Consider the following 24,044-nt stretch of genomic DNA (forward strand, 5'->3'; position numbering starts at 1 on the left):
ATTATATCTAGGTTATTATAGATCGGGATCTTATACCTTTTAGCGCTTACCTATTATATTTAGGTTAAATTTTTTAATAATAATACCTAAAAATATAATTTAGGGTTAATATTATTATTATAATACTATAATATATAAGAATTATATTATTATATTTATAATATTTTATTATATTTAATCTTTAAGCTATATCTACTTAAATACCTAGGAACCTCTAAAAATCTTATTTATTTTATCTTAATAAATTTTACCTTTTATTTTTATTATTAATATTTTTACTTATATATAATTCTTTATAAACTCTATTAGTATATATTATTATATAATAGTAAGGCGCCTTATACCTTTTAATTATAAGTATAAAGCGGCTCGGATTATTTATAAGACTTTTATATAAGTTTCTAAAACTTATTTATAATATACCTTAATAATAGCTTCAGTATTATAAGTTCTTTATTTATATTCTTATATATAATAATTAACCCTTAACTTAATACTTACCCTATAAATAAGGTATATAACTAAGGCTAAGATATTCTAGGCTAGGGTTTATATATCCTAGTATTTATTTATTATAATTACTTCGTTATAATATCACTTTAGGTATAAGATATTTAATTAGCGGGATAGCTATATAAGAAATAAAACCCTAATCTAACCTTAAATATTCTCGTCTATAACTGCTTTAACCTCGCTTAAGGACGAGCTACGGATAGGTATATCCCACGTCCAAGACGCCGAGGGCAGGCTTGACGTTGTTGGAAAAGATGGCCCTGCCGTGGAATCTAAAGCCTTTGGGCGCCGCACGCCAAGCCTTGTCTGAAGATCGCGGGCGGCTGTCTCCTCTAAATATCGACTAAGTTCCCACAGCTTAACTTTGTGGGACTTGCGAACCGTGGACTTAGTGCATTCAGCGGGTTCCCATGATGGGTATAGCTTTTGATGACATGCTGACACGCTTATGTCAAGAGGATGGCGCGACATGAATTGATAGCAGAGGTAACACGCCTTCTTGCTAGTGCCCATGAACAAAAATCTCGGTGTCAGTTCTGGGTAGTGATCATAGAAACTCAGAAGCTGCATTTCGGCGTGAACAGTGAGCTTTAGCTGGCAGGCTTTTTTGAAGCGAGATTCAGGCTCATCTGTCAACCAGACCTTTCCCAGCTGCTTGATCAGGTCCTGAGTGTCATCTTGATCCGTCAGCCTGTGCAAGACATCGCTCAAAGCTGTCCTATTTTTTCCTAGGGAAAATGTCTGTGGCGGAGACGTCTCGACTATTTTGGCATGCATCAATGTGAACAATGATGGCTGCTTCACAGCGATCTTGACCATGACTTTTGCCGCAACCCAGTAGCGACCGAGTTTGTAGATATTGCTGATCCAGGGGGGCAAGTCTTGCCCGTCAGGACAGAAGAGTGCCTCGATCTGCTCAGAGAATGCCCACTTTGCCTGAGAAGCCCACTTTATGTGCAGCATGAGGTCGTCGGGTTTCACATTGGAGCCGAGAGATGCCACCATGGAAAAGTTGTCAACCCAGCGTCTGAATGAGGAGCCCACTCCATCGTCTTCGGTCCGTATGACCTGCTCCACGTTTATTCTCGACGTTTTTTCATGAATCACAGTCGAGACCTCGGCCGTGTTGAGTCTTTCGAGAAGGCTGATGATCTTGTCTAGAGTCAGATCGATGATTTGTGAAAGGATAACGTCCTCCATGTCTTTGCTAGAGCTTGCTGAAACGATGACAGCAATTAGATCAAGCTTATCTCAATACGCAGGGTGATAGTACTCACGGTCGTTGGCTACTGCGGTGAGGTTCTCCAAGACACTTTCGAGTTTTTCGGTCAATTCGGGTGGAATAGCCCGGTTTCGAGCAATGCGTAGGACTGTCCCCGGAGGCTGTCCTGTTTCCAAGCATACAGCCGTAGCTGTCTCAGAGCCTTGCCTCGATGTTGAGCAAATCAGGGCAAATGAGTCCAAAAACTTCTTTTGAAGATGCTCACGCTTTGCCATGCCATCTTGAGGATGTCTGTCCAGGCTGTGTACCGTGGGTTCGCCTCTCACAGGATCCAGAAGGGATAACAAGACCTTGACCATTATGAAACGTCTCCGCGCATCTCCCTGTTGCGCATCTCCCTGTTGCTTTTGACTTTTTGGCATATTGGAGTCTGATGGATGAGTTTAGAGAGTACAAGATATCGCAGCCATTGACTTTGTGCTGTGATATCTAAGTTTTCAGCTCCTACAGCCTTTCAGTCTGCCCAAGTTCTGCCTGATTGACATGCGGGAGGGAGGGCATAAGGGCACCCGTGTAATTGGTCGATGCATAGCCCCGCGGCGCATGTGTCCTAGCCATCAGCTCCTTCTGTCCTTAGATTTACGCCGACTGGATTGGTCGGAAAGGAGGGGGCGGTTTAACTCGTCTGCAAGACGGGACGGCAAGGGCAAGAAAAGAGATTCGACTTCTTGTTGATCACGTTGGCTGCTTTCAGCTGCCCATAATAAGTACAAAAGGTAGTCCCAGAAAAAATCATACGCATCCCCCCCTCTTGTTACTCACGGGCATCGTTAACACAATGGGTGTTCCGATGAGGAACGGCTTCCGAGAGGGCGCCCAGGATCCTCCATTGTTTGCGGATGAGGACGCAGCCAGTCCGTGGTTACCCTCGTTGCCCTATCTTCCCAGCACGGCTTCACGTTGTCCCTGTATATCAGGCTCGTCGTGCCAGTGTGGTCATTTCACGGGTTGGGGGCTTGATACGAATCATCTCACTATTGAGCCAGCCCTGCTTACCAGAAAATCGGAAACCACGGCAGCCTCAGTTCCTACAATACCAGCCCACAAAGCATGAGCTACGGGGGCCGCGAAATCTATCAATCGGTTAAATTCAGATACTGATGAGACTTCGATTCGCACGGAATTATTGGATCATGAGGGAGCCTATCACAATTCAATGTTCGACCTTGACAACGACAAAGCTCTACTACAGAATGTGCTACCCACCAAGGATTGTTCATACTTAAGAGGCTCCAGTCATTACCGAGTAGCAAAACCCATCAGGAAACGACAACGTTTGAGGTGTAACTGGAGGCACTGCAAGTTCACAGCTTCAGATTCTAGCGAGTACAAGTACGTTTCATACCTTCATAATATGTCTCTTATTCTAAATTCTGGGTAGACAGCATCTTCTGAACCATAAAAAATGCCCAAGAGGCAATTGTGAATGGCAAGAAGCACGGGGGTTTAAGGATATACAACGCCATGTTTGGACCCACCATGTCGATTGGGCTGCGAGAGAGAACTATCCCATATTAGGAGGCACCTGCCCCTTTCCAAATTGCAACAAGTCGTACAAAAGGAAGGATTATGTCCTACGGCATATTCGGGAGAATCATTCACGGATGAAAAGAAAGAGAGGAAATGGTGGCTAGCACTTTGACAGCACAAGATTGAGCATTAACACTTTAACAGCTTCGAACCTCAAGTCATACAATTGGCTGCAAATTATCGGTCCTAGAGTAATCACGAGATGGAAGGCGCTTCTAGCGTACCGGCAAATTAGATAGCAAAATGCTGGCACTGTCACGGATCTTACAAAGTCTAACGTTACGCCGCGAGAGATTTAATACGACTGTTCGTGTAGCCTGTCGCCGACGGGGTCTTCAGCCTATAACTGATTTCGTGGTGGGGGTGAATGGGTGGAAGCCAGGGTGAAGATGGGTGCGAAGAGTTGCGCACGTAGACGTCAGCAAACGGTTTTGGGCACCTTGAACTTGGCTTATTCGCATTAACACTATGAGGCCAGGTACTGTCGCTTGCACGGTCTTCTGCCTGCTTCTCCTCCACAACCTGCCCCGGCACAGATAGTTTCGCAAATGCGGGTGTGTAGGCGTGAACGCGCTGTTGCGTGTACGTGGACCTGCCTACGCGAAACCGCGACGGCACGGTTTATTCCACGCACACTGGAACTTAGGATACTCGGCGCACATTGTGTATAGTGGACTGGAGATGGAGCAATTTCCGGACAGACTCGCATGAAATTTTGTCGGGTATACAAGGTATACTGTCGAGAGTTGCATATACCCGATCAATTGCACTCTCATACTGCCCCAAAATCGAGAAACCGGTGGAGGAGCGCGATCTACAAACGATCCAGTACTTCCAACGCCGCCTTATAGCAGTGAGGAAGAATGTCAGAGTATTTTAAACCTACTATTATAATCCAAAATACAAGTGGTCGTCTGTGTTGCACTGCTATCGGTGTCATAATATCGCTATCACCGAGCTAGGGATTGACAGCTATGCATAAGAACACGAATAAGGGACCCATAATAAGAAGCTGTCATCAAGGAGCGTCATAAGTAAGGCCCGAGGGGGCGGCTCGCTGAGACGAGGAGCAGGGGACGAAGCTATCAACACCACAGCAACCACAATAATAACATAAAGGTCTTGGGGATTTAGTGGGTTAGTTCAGGTGTAGTATCGCTCGTACAGATGATCAGTCCATGCGACGAGTCATCGAATGCCATGGTCGCAGTAACGGGCTGGCTGGATTGACCCGAAGGTCGTGGCTCATCAAAGTGCAGAATAGACAGCAAATTTATCAATTAACAATAAAAGAAGAAGATTATAGGATAAATCATCTATATGATTGATACCTGTCTTATATATAAAGTGAAAAACAGTCTCGAGACCTCTCGGGTCGGAATTCCTTATTATTGTTCTCAGGTTATAACCTTCTGACCATAAAAGCAACGAGCGTAGGCATCACCCAATATATTACTAAAATCTCACTTCGTTGTACTTATACTCTGCTTTATATATCTAATTCTAATACTACTATTATAAATCCCTTATTTATCTTCTTATATATAACAACCTACTCATAACTAAATATATAAATTACCATCAGGGGTGTTAGTATAGGTAAAACCTTTTAAGAACTGCCTCTATACTAAAGACCACTCTTACCGAAAGATTGCCGCCAAGCATGCTGCCCGCCATAGACCGCTCGCGCAGGTCTGCTACGACCTCCAGATGCGGCTGCAGCTGAACCCCGAGGACGAGCCTCTGCCCTGCCGCGAGACTCCTGATGAGACGGCTTCTGTCAGCGCCTATTTCTCCGCGCAGGTGCACGCTCTGTACGATAATCTGGCCGCCTACCACGCCCGACCAGCGACCTCCTTAGAGGAATTGAAGCTGGCGCCCATTGACGAAGAGAATGGCATCGCTCTCAATATTGAAGTCGGCGGCCAGTCCTTCGACCGATACCCTTTGTGCCAGCATCGCCTCTACCACTCGCGCCGCCTGTCATTGCAGAACCCGGACACGCTCGTGGAGCTCCCGTTTGTGCGCAAGCTACACATTACATTGGCAGGGAGCCCTGGCAGCGAATTTCACTTCGGACGCGTCCGACCTCTCTCCCTCCGTGTGCCTCTCGCATGTCTCGTCCACATGCCCTCGGTGGTAGAGATCGACTGCCCCTGGCTGTGGGAGCGGCTGCCCATCGCCGTGCCTAGTCGCCCGATGCGTCACTTCACCCGGCCGTAGGAGGTACCATGGCGAGACGCACGTCACGAGTTCGGTGACACCATGGACGAGCAGCATCTCGGTCGCCGAATCCCAGCTACCCTAACCAAAGCTAAGCTGGGCTTTGGCGGCCGGGCGAGACGTTTGACAGAGACCAGGCGCTGGAAATGCCGAATCTCGTGCATCCGTCGCAGAAGGACCCTCTATCTATGGGGCTGCGCACGCTGGCGACTCTGCTAGACGAGCTGCACCTGCGCGCCTTTATCACAGAGGATCTCTTCCCTCAGGCGTCGTCGAAGGTGGAGTGGTCGTGCATGCGACGGCTGTCTGTAGAGTTTCACCCTCTTCGACCGGATGGCAGCTGGTATTTCGTCGGATCGCGGGGCGAGGATCCCAACCCTCGAGGTTTCATCATCTCTGAAGACCATTACCCTCCCACGGAGGATACGCCAGAGGACGAGGAGATAGACGAAGAATGGGACTTTGATCCCGGCGGTGAGGAGGGCGAAAGATCGCCAGATCTGTTCCGCACGGAGCCTATCCCGGAAGGAATTGAGCCGCTACTCTCGGCGTTTGCCTCAGCCGCGAAGAATATGGGCGCGCTGGAGGAGGCAGAACTGTTTGCCTACTTGTGGTGGCATCCGTCCGCGAGCAGAGAGGATGAGTACGGGGGTGAGGCGCCCTATGATAGCGACAACGGCGTGCATAAATGGGGTGTGCGGTACGTCCCTGGTAGAAAGAGTGATGATAGTGATGCGCTGGGGCGGGGATCAGTGTAGTAGCAGGTCGGCAATTGGATACTGAATGAGGGTGTCGTGAAGCTATTGAAGGAGCTGGGAGAGCAGGAATGGATAGATTTTCAGTTTAAGCGTCGCCGAAGTAAGACTGCTTAGAACGGTTGATGCAAAACACAGAGCATCGAAATGTTTACATAAAGTCAAATATATTCCCCATCCACTAAATCTATATTGTAGCGAACCATCCCCTCTCTAAAACCCACTCAAAAAGGCCACTTCCAGGCGGGGAGAGTCCCCAGAGACTCGTCCATAGCCTCAATATCATCGATCAAGTTTCTGATCTTCTGCTTTCTCGTAAGGACAGCGTTGGTATCGCCCGGCTGATCCTCATTCGCCTGCTTTACAGCATCTTTCGTCCACTTCTTCTTTAGCGGCCCGATGAAATCGTTGATGACCTTCATCGTCTTGGTCTACATCATCAGGAACTCGCCGCTTATGAGCCTGTCCCATTCCGCCCGCAGTCCCGGGGGCTGCCAGGATGTGAACCCCTGTGGTAGATTATTAAGTAGGACCGGGTTGTTAAGTAGCCCGAGGATGTCGCCGAGCCGGTTCTTCTGAGAGCGGAGGATGCCGACAACATCCAGTCGTTATGGTACAGACGCGAGCCGATGATCATGCACATCGACTTTAGCATGGCCCGTGCACCCGTGGGCTTAGGCAGGAGACTTTTGAGCCACTTGTTGGTACTGACAATGATGCCGTTGATGCCCCAGGCTTTACCATTAGCGTGGTTGTTGATGGGCTTTTCAAGTACAACGTACCCGTCTATCTTCTACTGGTGGGTATAGAACTGTGCGGCAATGTGGTCTATTGGCTCGAGTCTCGCAGCGAAGCCCTGGGCAGTGTCAATGCCGGGGGCGACGACAGCGGGGATGTTGAATATGATATCGACATATTCGCAAAAGGATATTTCCGAGATGTCATTAGGATTCGGATGGCTGAGTTTATTCCACCGCTCGTTGAGTTGCTCGAAGAACTGCTTGATTATCTTGGCCTCGAGGATGTGCTCCGAGTGATATTCAGTGTTCGCGACGCGGTAGGGGAGCGGCGCGCCAAAGTCGAAGTTGCCGCAGACGACCGGCTGTTCCCATCCGTAGATGAGGGAAGCACCGTGGGCAGGGAACCGTCGGTCGGGCAGTAAAAAGACCGTAGCTTGGTTGCATCGGTGTCCTCACCGTCCTCATCTTACGTGCCCTCTGCCACCGACCGACCTCTTTCGCATTTTGTCGTAGTCTTATACCCAATATAAATTACAGTAACAGGCAGGGAGTTAAACAGTGCGCAGCGGCATTAAGAAGCAGCAGCATTCTTTTTTTTTTTTAACATTGCGGCCTATGCGTCGAGATAATAACCAAGTACGGATACGTAGCATAGGTAAACATTTGAGTCAGCGCTCATAGCAGAGCCACATGCAGAGGTAACTTCAAGGGCCTAGAGGGGCCGTCGCCTTTCCTAGCAGATATCTCCATTGCCTCAATAAGCCCGAGGATAGAGTAGTCGTTGGCTATCATGCGTTCTCTCGCGCACTGTTGTTTTGTGGGTGGTATAAAGGAAGAAAAAGAGTGGGGTAGAATATAGGTCTTAATGCGCGAATAGTGATTTCTTGATGTGCGAATAGTACTACTCTTTATATATATACTTTGGTATAGTTAGTATTAGCCATATTAAGTCGTACATAGTATGTAAAGTAATTTAGATCTTATTTTTATGCTGCTCATAACTAGTATTCTTTATGTATCTGATTAATGCCTACCTACCTTGTATATATAAATAAGATCACTTCTAGGCTTAAATGGTTAGTTTTGCCCTTTCGAAGCAGCTAGACGCAGGCTCTTGACTTATAAAAGCAACGAGTATAGGGATCCTCCTGCTCATACAATACAATTTATGATGTTATAATTCTCTAAAACCTACTTTACGTTTACCTATCCTCGTCGTAAGCCTCTTTCCAAGAACCGGCCAACCTGATCAATATATGGTTTTTGCTATGATAGAAAGTCCAGTTAGCTCTTATTTGACTTAATAGGCCGTTCTAGGGAATATACCATCATAGAGAAATGATTAGCTCTGTGCACCGTCTCGGTAGTGATATTAGCCCCTGGGAACATGTCTTCCCAGCCGCCAGGGCCAAAATCCTTTCGCGGTTCCAGCAGAAAATGCTGACCGGCCGATTGTCCCGGTGCCAGCCCGGTGACCTCTGGTAAGCGGTGAAGATCCTGTGCTTTTAACACGGCATCGCCAGCCCAGATGATGGAGACTTGGGGCATCTTGGTAGATGCTGACAGAGGTGGGAAGTCGGCATCCTGCATCACTTCGATGGATGCTTTGAAGTGCGCAAACAGCCAGTCCGGGGCTTTGGATCTTCCTTGGTCTTGTGGCGTCTTGGACGGTCCCATGGAGTATCCGAACAACCCAAGCGTGTCACAGTACTCATAGAACTTGGCTGGTAACCTATGAATAGTCCTGGGCACTGGGGAGTCAATTATAAGCAAGCTGGAAACATCTTCACCCGCTGCTGTCAACCGGTGTGCCGCAAGGAAGGAGAAGATGCCGCCGGAGCTCCAACCGCCAATGTGATAAGGGCCATGCGGCTGACGACGGCGCAGTTCCGTGAGATAGCTATCCATAAGATCGTCGATGCCGCATTTTAAATTGTCTGGATCGCGGGCATATGGGCAGTTGAGGCCAATAATGGCTGTGTCGCTCTCGTTGAACCGTGGAAGCGGGTCGTATGACGATGAAGAGCCACCTCCATCGGGGAAAAGGAAAAGAATTCTCGCTGCCTGGTCTGGAAGTCCCTGAAGGATGACGGAGCTTGCAGGGCGACAATATCCGGATCTTTTAGCGTTGGGCTTTACCGCATTTAGATCCTCGGATTCTCCTGCAACGGAACTTGCTCTCTCGCTGGAGGAGCTGGGATTCTCCTCAGGTGTCATCGCACCAGGTGACAAGGACGACTCTGAGCTTGATATACTCGCAGGAACGAGGAAGTCTCGCAAATCTCCAATAGTCGGGAGATCTAAGAATAAGGAGAAGTCCAGATCCAAGTCCAAATCTAACTCCTCTCGGAACCTACTGGCGATGACCATAGAGAGCAGCGAGTCAACGCCAATTTCCCCAAATTCGGTTTCATCCGTCAGATCCTCGATGGCGAGCCCGCTCTCCTCCGAAATAATAGCCAGTGCAGGTTCTAGCTTGCGGGTCAGCTCGCCGAGGGCCTTCTTGTCAGAGTCGATTTCGATCGAAGTAGGCTCCTGGGCAGCTTGCACATGGGTTACATGACTTTTGGTCTCGGTGACGGTAATCTCGACTGATTGCTGCACTGCCTCGATTGGTGCCGGGCCAAAATTACCTTCAGGTTCCAAGAATTGTCTTAGGTCTTGGACCGTGGGTAGGTCCAGAAACAGAGAGAACTCAAGATCCAGATCCAGATCAAGTTCTTCGCGGAAGCGGCTTGCAATAACCATGGACAGAAGTGAGTCCACCCCAATTTCAGCAAATTCAGAATCTTCAGTGAGATCGGCCAAGGCAAGCCCCGTCTCCTCCGCAATAATCCTCAATGCCGGGTCAATCTTAGAATTTTTCTTGGGCAATATTTTTACAGCGGCGACTGGAAGGGGCGCAGGGTGTCCGGGAACAGTAGTTGCGAGGGCTGCAGTAGCGGGTAATGCAGCCTCAGCATGCACTCTCTCCGTAACTACTGTCCCATTATTTGGCGCAGGAGTTTGCTGTTGCATGGTTGGTCTACTGACCGATGGCGGTACAGCTTTGGTGGTTGCTGCGGCTGGAGCGTTCGCGACTTGTTTCGCCAACTTCCCGCGCGCAGGATTTGATGCATCTAGCACCCTATGGAAGATTCTTCTCTCGATGCGTCTGAGAGTGATGTCTTGAAAGAAGGCAACAATGTTGTTCTTGTCATCGAACATGATACTGTCGCCCCTCCAGAAACCCTCGTTGCTTGATGTGTCCTGGGCCATCTTGACATAGTTCCAGTACGACTTGGCGGGCGAGAGCTGTTCGTAAATCTGAAGAGATCTCCAGCCGTGATTGACGTAGACTTCATGGTCTAGGTCGGTGGTGTCTTTCGCGTTCAAAACAAACCCAGCAGCTTGGGTCATGACGTCGATGTAGGCGGGATGAGTACTGAACTTGCCCTGGCTCTTCACCTGGCCAAAGCTACACTTGCTGCAGGATTCGAGGGTGCTGCTGTCTAGAATAACCTCGTCGATAGCTCGGTAGTCCGGATGGAAGGATGCAAGCGAGCTGATGAGCTTGTACCCGTATGACTGGTTGAGGCGTAAGACGGTACCTTTCTCGGCACTCTTGTTCAAAGTCTGAAGGCGAGAAGTATATTCGCCAACCCGGGCTTTGAGTGTTTTCAACTTTGAGCAGTCAGTGAAGAGAATGGAGCATCTGGCATGCTCCACAGTGGGCTTCCCGTTTTTCTATAGCAAGCAAAATATACCAGTCGTTAGTACGTACTCGGAGCCTAAAAGCCGCAGAAAAGTAGAAAAATACTGCCGAAACTGTAATGCAGCTTGGAGGGTTGGACTTACGTTGTGGCTGCGGAATACCAGTTTGGCGCTCTTGGAGGCCCAGTCAACGTCTGCCGATGTACGCAGCATCTGGGGACCATTGCAGTGAGGAATAAGAGCCTTCTCAACGATGAGATCCGCCACATCCACAATGCTGCCCTCGAGACCCGGTTGGTAGCGGTCGATGAGATATCTACCAAGAGATAGACCAATCTCCGCATACACAGACTATTCGGCCGTGTCAGTAAAAGCTCCAACTTTAAACCAGGATCGATATCTGTAGTTCAAGGAGGGCGCTGCTTACAGGAGTTGCAAGTGCTATCCCATTTACCGTATGGCCCTGGGCAATTCCATTGATGTCTTCGCGTGAAATGTCAGTCTCAACAACAATAGAAAGCTGGTCGGCGGATTCGGTGCGCTCCTCAACGATCCCATGTATAGTTGTACACTCCACCGTTGGCACCTTTACAGGCGGCCCTTGGCCGGGAGTCTTAAAGTCCTCCGCAGTCTTCAACCCCGGCTTATGCATGGCCCAGTCGTTTTCGTACTGCATCCAGTATGCCTTAAGATCCCAACTGTAGGCTGGAAGCTGAAGCACCTTGTGAGATGACTTGAAATCCTGAAAGTATGTTTGCCAAAGCAGATCATGCCCGGCCATATACAGGGTTGAGATTGCATTCGTCAGGAGGTCCCAGGTATCCTTCCCCTTCTGCAATAGTGGCAGTGACTTAAGTGATGTCCCCAGAGTGGCTCTCACCATTCCTAAAACCACGGGATTTGGGCCGATTTCCAATACACAGCTCTTATCGTTGATGAGATTTGCTTTTTGTGCGGCGAGCAGTCCAGCATACATATTCACTGTCTCGCGACAATGCCTGGCGAGATACTTTGCATTGAAATCTCCGTTGTAATTTTGCTCTGTAACCACGGCCCCTAGTAGGGAGGACACGACTGGAATCGTTGGCTTGTGGTAAGTAACCCTTTTTGCCAGGGCCTCAAATTCGCCGAGGATCGAGAATACCTGGGAGGTGTGGAAAGCATACGGGGTCTGCAGAATCGTCGACTTAACCCCGTGAGTGGTCAAAACCTGCTTCCAAGATTTGACTTGCTTAGACGGCCCGCCCAGCACTGTATCTTCAGGACCGTTGATGCAGCTGACTTGGATGCGGAAGGCTGGCAGGTCACCATTCGAGTTCTCGGCCAGGATCTCCTTGGCGCGTGCGACGGAGGCTTTCACAGCAAGCATGGCGTGTGTGCCAGCTTGGCTTTGCTGCTGTAGGAGTCCAGCTCGCATCCCGACCAGATAGATGGTGTCTGCATCTGAGATAACGCCAGCCAAATTCAGGGCAGCATATTCACCCAAGCTGTGGCCCACCACTGCGCCAGGCGCTATGCCCCAAGTCTTCCAGAGCCGAGCCAGCGCCATTTGCAGACAGGTAATGGCCAGCTGAATGACTTGCGGCGACAAGCTGTCATCTTTTTCGTCGTATTGTCCGTCCTGGGCTGTATATATGTGGCGGAAAGAAGGAAGCCCCTGTGCACGAGCGATCTGGTCGAACTTGTTAATATCCTGGCGGAACTTGGAAAAGGCCTCGTATAGTTGCTTCCCCATGCCAAGATAATTAGAACCCTGACCGGTAAAAGCGAACGTAATCTTGAGCTTCGCCTTGACCCTAGTTAGACCCTGGCTAGTAGCAATGGCATTTTCTAGGCTACTCTTGATCTCTTGAATATTGGAGCCACGAAGCAAGACTCGATGGGGGAAGTGGAGCCGTCGAGCAGTCGTAGTGTAAGACAGCTGAGATATAAAGGTTTCATGGGCTGACGACGCATCGGTATCATTCAAGAATTTCAAAACGGAACGCAGATTCCCCTTCAGGGACTCGGCACACTTGGCTGTAACAGCAATCATGTGTATGGAAGGAATTGGCGAGCTGCCGGTCAAGGTGTCTGGCTGTAGAGGCGCATCCTCCAAGAGCAGGGCCGTGTTTCCACCTGCCGCGCTGAAGTTGTTGATTAACACTTTGCGTGGCCTCGATGCACTTCTCTCCCAGGGAGTTTCCTTCAACGCAATGTGAACGTTGCGCTCGCCGAGGTCCTGTGGGAAGTTGGGATTGATTGTAGTCTTGATGCCGCAGTGCGGTGGAATCATATTGTGCTGGTACATGAGGAGCACTTTGGCAACACTGGTAAGCCCCGAAGCAGCCTCACCGTGTCCGATATTTGACTTGGCGGCGCCTAGGTAAAGCGGCGCTCGAGGACTCCTAGCCCTTGGAGACGTGGATTCGGGGGCAAATACGCCCAGGACGCTCTCCATCTCTACCGCATCTCCGACCTGGGTCCCTGTGCCGTGCATTTCGATGTAGCTGAGCTCATCGGGCGCGGTGCCAGTGCTGTTCAAGATCCTGGTAAACAGGGCAGCCTGAGTCGGTGCATGAGGCCTGGTGATCGAGTCTGACTCGGCCGAATGGTTGGTTTGTGTACCAGCTATCACCGCTAGGATCGGGTCGTTGTCGGCAAGGGCATCATCGAGGCGCTTGACAATGGTGGTAACAACACCCTCTCCCCTGCAGTATCCATCTGCCCCAGCATCGAATGTCTTGCAGTTACCCGTCTTGGATAGGAAGAATCCCCGATCTAGTCCTGCGTGACCATCCGGGTTTGTGATCATATTCGTACCACAGGCAAATGCCGTATCACAGTCTCCTTGCCAGATTGCGTTACATGCTAGGTGCAAGGCAGCCAGACTCGACGAGCACGCCGTATCGATGCTATAGCTAGGGCCGCAAAACTCGAAGCAAAAGTTAATGCGGCCGGGAATGAAGGCCCGGTTACCACCCGTGATGAAAAAGGTGTCAATGTCTTGAGCCGAGTTGGTCTCAAAGTAATCACTGCACGTAGTGCCGAGGTAGCATCCAATGCGGTCCACTCTTGTTGAAGGCGTTGTTCCAGGGACAATACCGGCATTCTCCATGGCCTCATACGTAGCCATCAAGGATAGTCGCTGGGCGGGATCCATCTGCGGCGCCTCCTTGGGCGAGATGCTAAAGAAGCGGGCGTCGAACTTGTCCACGTTGGGAATGAAACACCCCCAAGGTACCTCACCAGTATTCCTCTTTCCATCAAAGTTGACGTGCGTGTCAGTATCCCAGCGTTGTTTGGGAATCTTCCGCACCGTGTCAATACCCTGGCGTATAACCTCCCAGAAGGCCGCTGGGTCTTCTGCATCTGGAAATCTCCCAGAAAACCCAACGATGGCCAGCTTGGAGGACCCTTCAGGCGCTTGTGATGTTGTTGTGCCGCCCTCCTGGTCGTTGCCAAGGTAGGTTATCTGCACAGACGAGAACCAACTCAGCCCAGATGCCTGACTGGGGGAGACTTCAGATTGTGGCGAGTACGACTCCAAGGTCTGTCTAACAGCATTCTCAGTCGTTGTCATTATGGGAATCAGATCAACACGGGTGTTCTGGTCTGCCAGGAGAAGTCGGGGGAGGCCCTCGTTGATCAGATCCCACCGCATGGGGGCCATTAAAATGTCCCCTATACACTTTGCCACTGTCGACCGGAAGTTGCTTCCAGCCGATGCTATCAGATCTCCGGTAGCTGCTGAGACCACGGGGATGTGAGTTTTATAGTTGGCCCATGGTATCTGGGAGGTTGTCTTCAGAATCTCGTCGACATCCTCCGGGTTATAGAGATGAGCCGCATGGCCCGGAGCGCAGACGGGTATTTGGACCGGATGAACTTTGGCGAAGTCACCATGGTTTCGCAACTCATCCAGCACTGACGGTGGTCCGCTCACCGATGTCCCATTGGTCAGGTATGCACTGATCCATGGTCGGGAGTGTGGTGGTAGTTGCTAACAAATACGACGAGTCAGCTCCAGGAGGTAGATGTGGCAAACACATTCAATGCTGCTATTGTGTGGGAGAAGTGGGTTCCTCGAGATGATTTCAGGTATCTCACCTTGCTCTCTTGAAATTTCTTGATGGATGTCGCGGCAGCATCAGGTCGCACTCCAGGAAACAGGACAGTCCACGACGACGTAGTGTAAGGATCAATACGCCTCCCAAACTCGCCGACAAGAACACCAAGTCGGAAAGCTATGGCCACAGTCTGCACTGCCACTGGAAGAAGGTCGGAAAGTGACGTGCTAGAACTAATGGCGGCGGCGGCAAGGCCGCCGGTGCATAGCCCCAGAAGATAGGAGCCATCTGGCCGTGGGAAGGGTCTGTTTGTCAGGCCATATTTTTGCATGAAGTAGCCAAGCTGACAGATGCAGGCCAAAGCATATTGAAAGGACGGGCCGAGAGCTCTCTCCTTTTGCTGGGCTGCGAGGTCGGCGAGATTCGTAAACCTGGGCAGCTTCTTGCGTTCGTGTAGAGGCAGGCGCCCCAATTCGGACCTTATGGTATCGTACGCTCGATCAAGGAAGGTGACAAGGATGGGATCCTCTTTGTACTGAAGCAGGTTGTACAGCACGGGCGTAGTATCCTGGGACTGGTCCCCTAGAAGGAATACTCGGGCTTGCTTGGCCATTTTTCAAAACAGGAAATGGGGCTGTGTTAAATTTCTTTCATCAGAGGTGTGTCCAGGAGTCTTAGGTGGAGAGATAATACTTGGCGGAGTTGGATAATATACAGGTTGTTGAGAATCCCAGTTCCGTGCAAGTTCGATCGGCCTGCTTATCTGTCGAACCTGGCAATGTAAAACTACCTCATAATGGAAGATCCCAGCAGTAGACAACGACTACAAGGAGACTTGGCTCGCGGACGGCTGGAGCTAATGCTTCTCTCGGACATGTCTTCGGTCACTTTCGGACAACGATCGGGGAAACCCATTGCAGGCCCGGCTCGTCAGCTCAACCTCCAATGCCTTTAGAACATACACGCGAAATCCGGTTGACGGGGTCTGGCAAGAATCGACGCATGGCAGTCCTCTATGCAAGTCTTTAGATAGCCACGATGGATTTATGCGCTGAAGGATATGCGTTATACGAACATTATCATGTGGTGGCTGCATCTTGATGAATATGTTACGTTCAGCTCCCAATTGACTCGGAAAGAAGTTCCGCAGTAGCGAGTACGAGCACCGATGTGGTGAATAGACTATTTGCATTATAATTAACCATTCAGCTACTGTCATTGACAAGAAGATCTACCTGCCACCTTTTCAGTCGAAGGAAAAGTGCGGTAGCAGTTTCTCTCACTCCCTCATAGCCTTAGAGTTTACCCATCCCAGTATTGGATCAAGTGCTTCCTATCATATGGCAAAAGGAATATTTCTAATACATAATCTATTCATTACGCAGTGGCTAGCTATCTACAAAATAAGTGGGGAGTCCTTTTGTCGGTTCATGTTTTACACAAGACGTTATTTTCTCAGGACCCCTTGATATCCATACCTTTGACACTGTTCCACTCCGTCAGAAGCGCTCCAATAAGCGACAAGGCAGCAAGAATGGCGCCGAGCATAAACACCTGTGTGATGGCGTCGTTGTAGATGACCAAAACTTCGCGAACATGCTCTGGCCCCACAAGCTTCATGAGCTCGGTTGCTCCCAGGTTCTGCACAGATTTGGCATCGATGTTGTGGATGCCAAGACCAAGCAGCCCGGACAACAATTTATCGTTGAAGACGTTCTGACCGACAGAGACAAATACGGCTCCTCCAAGCTGCTGTCCAAAGAATTTGTAGGACACTCCAATGGGCACATCCCTAGTTGGGAGTACAGTTTGAGCTGCCAAGCCTGCTTGCTGCTGGCCCAAGCCAACCCCGAAGCCGAAGATGACCTGATAGCCAATCCAAACCGACTTGGAGGTATCGACTTGAAACCTCATCATGAGCCCAGCACCAATCGCCATGAGGATGGAACACACAATCAGGAAGGGAGTGTAGTAGCCAATCTTGCTGACAGTGCCACCAGCAATAATGCTTGCCACAACCAAAGCCACGATGGTCGGCAGAATCCTGACACCAGATTGGACAGCATCGACACCCTGGACTCCCTGAAACCAAGTCGGGAGCCAATACACCAGAGTCATGAGCGACGCACTAATCCAGAAGGCGAACCAAGTGCTGGCTGACACACTGCGATACTTGGCGATACGGGGCGGAATCGTTGCATTCTCCCCTTTCCAGACCTGGACTGCCAGAAATGCGAGGGTCAAGACACCAAAGAGGACCCAGAGCACAATAATGCGGGCATTATTCCACGCATACGTGGTGCCGCCCCATTGCAATGCGAGCAGCAGACACACAATGGCGGGGAGAAAACAGACAGTTCCGATAGGGTCAAGACGCTCAATCTTCTGCCTGATGGAAAGGTTCTCCGATTCCCTCTCTTCCTCGTCGAGATTCTCTCGTTTGGCAGGCAGGAGAAAGACGCAGAGGATGATGGTGGCGCCTCCGATTGGCAAGTTGACGTAGAAGCACCAACGCCAGGTGAGGTGAGTAGTGAAGGCGCCACCGATGAGGGGCCCGACAACAGATGAGATGAGGATAATGGCCCCCATCAGACTCTGGTATATGGGTCTCAAGCGCAAGGGGATGATGTGTAGGGTCAGGACAATGGTGCCGGAGAAGATGCCAGAGGAGCCCACACCAGCCACCGCGCGACCAAAAATGAAGACGGGCGAATTTGGGGCGACTGCGCAGATGAGAGATCCCAGTTCAAACAGGGCGACACTGGCAAGGAAGCACCATTTTGGCGAGTAGAAGGTGTAAATGCGGCCGAAAAACAGCTGGAAGGCGCAGGCAGTCATCATGTAGGAGCTGGCATACCATCCGATGTCGTTGATGGAGTGAAAATCATTGGTGATAGCCGGGACGGCCGTGGAGATGATGGTTCGGTCCTAAGCACAGCTCGTCAGGTTACCATGTTGCCGTCAAGAATTGTTGGGTGAGCCACTCACCAGTGAAACTAGGAACAAAGACAGATACAGTCCTGCCATGACCAACGCCGTTTGGGCGGCTGGTGGATACACTTTGCCGGCCTCATCTTCTTCGGCGGCCGTCAGCTCACGCTTCTCGGTTGCCTTTTCGGGCTTCTCGGTCTCGAGATTGCCCTCCTCAGCCTGATTGCTGCCCGTGTTGGCAGGAGTAATTCCGGCCACATCTTCAGCGGCCGAGGATGACACTGGCGCTGTAGCTGACTGTGGCATGCTTTCAATGTTGTGTGCAACACGATGAAGCTGCTGAGAATAGAATAATAAACATGACCCCACAAGACGCAAAGAAGGGGATGCAGCCCCAGTGTTTAAGTGAACATCAAGTGAGATAATCTACCTGCTAGCCTGCTAGCCCATGCATGAAGGGGCCTCGCCTCCTAAGGCTTCTAGGGTGCGCAATTGGAATGGGCAGCCTTGTTCGGATGATCGGCTCCAGAGTGGACCCTCTCAGGCGAATGTTGGCTTTGGACGCACTCTGCCACACCCAACAACATGGACCATACAGGTATCTGACCGATTAATGCGCGGGTGGCGGCCGTCCGTTGAGGTCCCACGCCCGGTGTCAAGTGAAACGGCACCGCTTGCCGAGTGACGGCAACGCTCATGGTGCAACACGACGCCAATCCTGCACCTCCCATTGGTGTTTCGGTGACTGTCGGGAACCAGAGCAACAGGTAATGCAATTCCCGCCCAGCCTCAGACAGGGGCTCATCGTCTGAGCTCATGTACGGATACATCTGTACAGTTCCTCGACATTTGGAGGAATGAGGGCCCCATCAATCAATTAGCCGGAGACAATGCAACAAGCCGGTTCATCTACTTCATCCGCCATCGCCAATGACACGGATGTCGGTACGCAGCAGGATCTGTTGCGCCGGCGGGGCTTGAGCTGCTGACTGGGAGGAGTTGGTGGTACCAACTGGTGAAAACAACCTGGGACGAGGACTGGGACTGAGCTGAACTATGTCTTTATGTTGGTTATAGCCTTCGCTTAACTGGATACAGTTGACAAGCCTGAATGTGTTTCCCTGTCGGCCCGCCTCGCCAATGCCAACATCAACCAGCTGTGACCAGCTAACCCCAAAATTCCCGCGCTGCTGCTCTTCAACCTCCCCAACATTTGTCGTGACGTCTGTGATGGCTTCAGGATGCGTTTCTACTCCAGGCCTCTCGTTCCCACATATCATTAATAGGTCTGCAGGCCACCGTGTAAACATGGCCACAAGAAGAAAAATGCGGCGTCCAAGCTTGAAGTTTAGTTCAATGGCTAGCCCTCCGCTGGGCATTTAGTAGGGGATAAGCGACCTTGCGTAATTGTTGCGTCTGTTGGTACCAACGTTGCTCGCTCACATCCCGACCAATGTGGCAGCACACACTGTAGTGGCCAGTTTTTACTACTAATGAGGGGGGATAATAATCTGTTAAGATTGGAAGCAAACAAACCCTCTTTAATTATATCCACTTTCCTCGTCCAACCTCTCTCCGAACAATAAGCAAGCCCCTCTTTCAGTGTCCATGGATAATGTGCACAAATGGAACTTCTACCTTATTGTACCAATGACTGCTGGCCAGATACTACTACGCTTCCCCTCAGGCTCAGTATGTTGCGGGCATGGTGGCCAGCTTACCACCGTCCGTGAGCATGACGCTACCATTCAAGAAACCGCCCGCTCGGCTGCACATGTACAAGATCAGCCCGCCCATGTCCTCTTCTGATCCAGCCCTCTCCGCCGGCTGATACGCCCTGGAGAAAACGCCCTCCTCGGTGAGCTTCTTCGTTTTGTTGATGATGTAGGGTTTGAAGAGAATCTCGGAGGAGTCGGACGGGAATACTGTTTGCGCCTTGTTAGCTAACTACCACCTCCGACAGTTTCTCTCGCTGCGTCTGGGTAGCATGGGTTGAAACGTACATCCTGCTGCGATCGTATTGAACCGAATGCCCCATGGAACACAGAAGGTGGAGAGACTCTTCATCAGACTGATGACACCGGCCTTGCTGGCGAGATACGCGTACCCGGCCCTTGGGTTCCTGAGAAAGCTGGCAGTGGAGGCCGTGGCTATGACCTGACTCTTGCCGCCCTTGTAAGGATTGTCGACCTTGTTACCGGCATCTAGAAGCTCGAGGAAGGCAATGACACTATAGTAAATAGACGTGCAGTTCAGCTCAAACACCGAGGTGAAGTCCTCCATGGGCGAAGACCATGCCAGCTGCACGAAATCCTGGATCGTATGTCGTGGCTTGAGAGACTCTAGCATGGGTCCAGACTTGCCGGCGTTAGTAATGAGAAGGTTGATGTATCCCACGTCGGACTTGACACGCTCTGCCATGCGCTTGATCTCATCTTGGTTGGTGATGTCTCCAGGTAGCGGGACGATGACGCTGCGATAACAATGAGTAAAATCCATCAGGTAAACGAATGCAGGAGTGGTGGGTATATAAAGACGAAACATACTTGGGATACAAAGAAGCTGCCTGATCCAGCTTGTCACCTCTTCTTCCAATAATGTAAATCTTAGCAGCCCCGTTTTCAGCCAAAGCTCTGGCCATAATCAACCCCAGCCCTTTGTCACAGCAATCAGTGAGTGTCTTCCTAGTCAATCTACCCTACATGGCCAGGAGCAGCAGCAACTCACCCGTGCCGCCGCCGGTGATGACAGCGACAAGGCCACTGACATTGAACAGCTTCGATGTCCCAAGATTTGACATGATTTTAGCGATGGCGGTAGAAATTAACGTAGCAAGGTATGTATGTACAAGTTTGGTTGGAATGGTCTTTGCGCATGAGACAACTTAGTATTATAAGGTTCACGATGCGCGCCGGATTCTGGTTCTGCTGGAATAAAATACAAGCCACAGCGACATCTACCGTACGTGCATGATTTTGGCCCCCTCAGTACCTGAATATGAATATCTGATGGCTACATGACGGTAGGGCTCTTAGTCCGTAAAGCTTTTGGGTCTGCCTGCCAAAACCTTCCCCGGCCACACATGAGCCGCCGGCCCAAAGGTCAGCGTCTTGGCAGTGTCCCAGTCGCGATTGATGCCGTCAGACATAGTACCAGGTGAATCGAGCCCCGAAGCTTCGGGATTGCGTCGGGGAGGATTTCCTGCAATTATTTTTGGGGTTCGGGGAATCATTGTCGTGCTTCATCAGGATCCAACGCCGTCTGGGATGGGTTACCAAGCCAATTGGGGTTGTTGATGTCTTGGCATTAGTATCCACTCCCAGTTCTACCCTGTCCTGCATTACGGATACAGCTTCCACATCGCTAGCCAATGGGGAATGGCTTGTCGATCATCAATGTACGAGTACGGGTAGCAAGACTACATGTACAAATGCCATGTCGGAAAACGCTGGAAGCCAGGGCCAAATCTTGGGGCTTGGTCGTTTCCGTTCAAATCATCAGTCTAACCGTATGCTGCGACAACAGAAGAAATTCTGCTGATATTTCGCATCTTTCACGATGTTGTTCACTACCCTGGCTTTCGCCGGTTGCTTTGCCTCGTCAATCAATGCCCTTCTGCCTCAAACCGCTAGGTCAGGCCATCAACCTCAGGGATGCCACCGGGGTAAGGTCTGCAAAACTCTTGACATCACTTGGGAACAGGGTAGCCCCAACGGCCATGCCCGTCTCATGACCAAGGTCAATGGCCAATTTCCAGGCCCAGATCTTATTTTTGACGAGGGAGATGATGTCCAAGTAAGTCGCTTCCCGTTGACCTTGGCTAGGAGTGAATGCTGTGGGCAGAGTGGTGAGCACGTTACATACTAACATGCCTACGTTTATAGATCACCGTCAACAACCACATGCCCTTCAACACCTCCATTCACTGGCACGGGCTCCCGTAAGTCAAGTTCCAGCACTCAAAAGACGCCCTGGAAGCTCTCCTATTCAGTGCCTAACAGACCCTCAGGTTGCCAGGGACGCCTTGGTCCGATGGCATGCCAGGCTTGTCTCAAACGCCCATTGAGCCCGGTGAGAGCTTCGTATACAGGTTCAAAGCAACCCCTTCAGGAACATACTGGTAAGCACCTCATTGCAAAATAATATCGGCCTATATACCTGCATGACAGAAAACGGCTAACCATGTCGCAGGTATCATTCGCATTCTCGCATGGATATGCTCGATGGACTATACGGTGCAATTTTCATCAGGCCGAAACCCGACAGTTCTAAACCATTTCACATGATTAGTGGGGTTTCAAAATCAGAGATACGCGCAATTGAAGCCGCAGCCAACGATCCGAAGCTCCTGGTCTTATCAGAATGGACAAATTACACCTCTTGGGACTACGTCGAGGCGCAACGGCAGTCCGAGCTGGACATATTGTAAGTTCTCACAGTAACGCTGGGCTTAGAGTCAAACTAAGAGAGTATATCCTGCAGCTGTATGGACAGTATGTTGATCAATGGAAAGGGGTCTGTTTACTGCCCCCCCATCGACGAGCTCTTTGCCGTTACTCCCCAAAACATTGCCGGCGTCATTTTGCCTGGGCACATCAATGATAAAGGGTACGCCATCTACTGATGAGGAATTAAAAGAAATCTATGAGGACTAACTACGGGCACCCACAACAGATGCCTGCCTTTCGTAGACATCACAGAGGGACCCTTTTTACCAGGAAAACCGGAGAACATCCCACCTGGGCTGCAGAGTGGCTGCAATCCTGCTGACGGAGGCATGTCCTATATCAAGGTGGATCAGCGCAAAAGATCGGGCTGGGTGAGCATCAATTTCGTCATGGCCTCGACTCTCAGAATCGCCAAGCTGTCGATTGACAACCACGACATGTGGATATATGAAATCGATGGACAATACGTCGGTATGTGCACCACAACACCTAAAAAGACAACTTGGAAACCACGCATGAGTGTTCAAGACCCGCTCTAGCGTTATAAATCAGCTTACTGATATCGCCCGTCGCAGAACCCCATCTCGCAAAGGTTGTCCTCATGTACCCCGGACAGCGAGTCGCCGTCATGGTCAAGCTGGACCAACCGGCTGGAGACTACACAATACGGTTCGCGGACAATGGCGCCGCACAGATCGTTACGGGCTACGCGGCACTGAGCTATAGTGGAGGTCATACTCTGAAAGACTACACGCTGGGCTACCAATTGCCGACTAAGCAGAAGGAAGGCTACATCAACTATGGCGGCATAGTCATGAGCAACGCCACGGAGCCTTTTGAGATCGACACGATCGACCACTTCCCGCCTTATCCTAATGTAAAGCCTGCAACGCCTCAGCTTGAGGGAGATAAGCTCTTCCTGCTCGAGATGGGACGTTACGGAGCAGCCTGGCGGTGGACTATGAATGGCAAATCGGTTTACCCGGTCGATATGCACGCATACAACCCATTGTTGTACGATCCCAATCCAAAGGATGTTGATGATTCTTTGATGATTCGGACAAAAAACAATACTTGGGTTGACAGTGAGTTCTTCTTTATCTTCTTTGGCTTGCCTACTGCAGATTAGGAGCCTTGCACTGACACCACTTCCACAGTCATCCTGGCCGTTGGCGCTCTCCCCAATGAGCCGGTTGAAATCAACCATGCTATACATAAGCATGGTAACAAATTCCATGTCATAGGTCACGGGTACGGTAAGTGGAACTACACTTCCGTTGCTGAGGCTGTCTTTGAACAGCCCAGCTCGTTTAACCTTGAAAACCCCAACATTCGAGACACAGCTATCACCAACTTCACCTTTGCCGACGGCCCAGAGTGGGTGGCTATTCGCTACCACTCCAATAACCCTGGCTGCTGGCTCCTGCACTGCCATGTAGAGACGCATTTGGCTGGTGGAATGGGAATCGTCATCCTAGACGGTGTCGACGTTTGGCCAGAGGTCCCGGAAGAGTATCATCTGGGCGCTAATGGATTTTTGAATGAGACAAGTGCTCCGTAGATAGATTGGACGAAAGTTCAAAACTGGAGGACTTCAATTTGGTTACGATTCTATAGGTATCGTATATTATATCTTAGCAATTTAAGACCTAGCTATAGAGTTTGATCTCTATACAAATATCCTACAATACGTCGACTTTGTTACATCTCGGGGGAAAGCTCTTTCCAACTCAGCCAATATTGAATATCCAAACGCCATCGCTTTCGTAAGATCTGCCATTGTTATCAACGCACTGAGATTTTAGTATCTACAAGTCTACTAATAAATCTCAATTTTGAATACATCCGATAATTCCAATGCTGTATTGGCGGTTGGGGCC

The 24,044-nt window shown here is 50.2% G+C and overlaps 6 protein-coding genes across 6 annotated transcripts; 2 read left to right on the forward strand and 4 right to left on the reverse strand.

Annotated features, from left to right (window-relative positions):
* Positions 1–4,525: 4,525 nt before the first annotated feature.
* On the forward strand, positions 4,526–6,306 carry ACO1O0_005829 (uncharacterized protein; the record flags this gene model as incomplete). Its single annotated transcript, XM_083195236.1, has 3 exons — positions 4,526–4,534; positions 4,940–5,544; positions 5,679–6,306. The coding sequence occupies 3 exons, from the start codon at positions 4,526–4,528 to the stop codon at positions 6,304–6,306; spliced, it is 1,242 nt and encodes a 413-aa protein (XP_083048252.1).
* Positions 6,307–7,096: 790 nt separating this feature from the next.
* ACO1O0_005830 (uncharacterized protein) lies at positions 7,097–7,508 on the reverse strand (the record flags this gene model as incomplete). The annotated part of the gene is made up of 2 exons (XM_083195237.1): positions 7,097–7,405; positions 7,500–7,508. 2 exons carry the CDS (start codon positions 7,506–7,508, stop codon positions 7,097–7,099), a joined length of 318 nt encoding a protein of 105 aa, XP_083048253.1.
* Positions 7,509–8,327: 819 nt separating this feature from the next.
* Positions 8,328–15,398, reverse strand: ACO1O0_005831 (type I polyketide synthase; the record flags this gene model as incomplete). The annotated part of the gene is made up of 4 exons (XM_083195238.1): positions 8,328–10,658; positions 10,881–11,087; positions 11,164–14,718; positions 14,826–15,398. The coding sequence occupies 4 exons, from the start codon at positions 15,396–15,398 to the stop codon at positions 8,328–8,330; spliced, it is 6,666 nt and encodes a 2,221-aa protein (XP_083048254.1).
* Positions 15,399–16,240: 842 nt separating this feature from the next.
* ACO1O0_005832 (MDR family MFS transporter) lies at positions 16,241–18,022 on the reverse strand (the record flags this gene model as incomplete). The annotated part of the gene is made up of 2 exons (XM_083195239.1): positions 16,241–17,713; positions 17,774–18,022. 2 exons carry the CDS (start codon positions 18,020–18,022, stop codon positions 16,241–16,243), a joined length of 1,722 nt encoding a protein of 573 aa, XP_083048255.1.
* A 1,383-nt stretch (positions 18,023–19,405) lies between these two features.
* ACO1O0_005833 (SDR family NAD(P)-dependent oxidoreductase) lies at positions 19,406–20,516 on the reverse strand (the record flags this gene model as incomplete). Its single annotated transcript, XM_083195240.1, has 4 exons — positions 19,406–19,641; positions 19,720–20,189; positions 20,263–20,371; positions 20,444–20,516. The coding sequence occupies 4 exons, from the start codon at positions 20,514–20,516 to the stop codon at positions 19,406–19,408; spliced, it is 888 nt and encodes a 295-aa protein (XP_083048256.1).
* Positions 20,517–21,323: 807 nt separating this feature from the next.
* Positions 21,324–23,725, forward strand: ACO1O0_005834 (uncharacterized protein; the record flags this gene model as incomplete). Its single annotated transcript, XM_083195241.1, has 9 exons — positions 21,324–21,380; positions 21,419–21,511; positions 21,601–21,656; positions 21,726–21,836; positions 21,908–22,141; positions 22,199–22,324; positions 22,391–22,635; positions 22,740–23,249; positions 23,322–23,725. The coding sequence occupies 9 exons, from the start codon at positions 21,324–21,326 to the stop codon at positions 23,723–23,725; spliced, it is 1,836 nt and encodes a 611-aa protein (XP_083048257.1).
* Positions 23,726–24,044: the final 319 nt, after the last annotated feature.

This window comes from Amphichorda felina, assembly GCF_050947745.1.
Source record: "Amphichorda felina strain 45539 chromosome Unknown scaffold_6, whole genome shotgun sequence".
Taxonomy (NCBI): domain Eukaryota; kingdom Fungi; phylum Ascomycota; class Sordariomycetes; order Hypocreales; family Bionectriaceae; genus Amphichorda; species Amphichorda felina.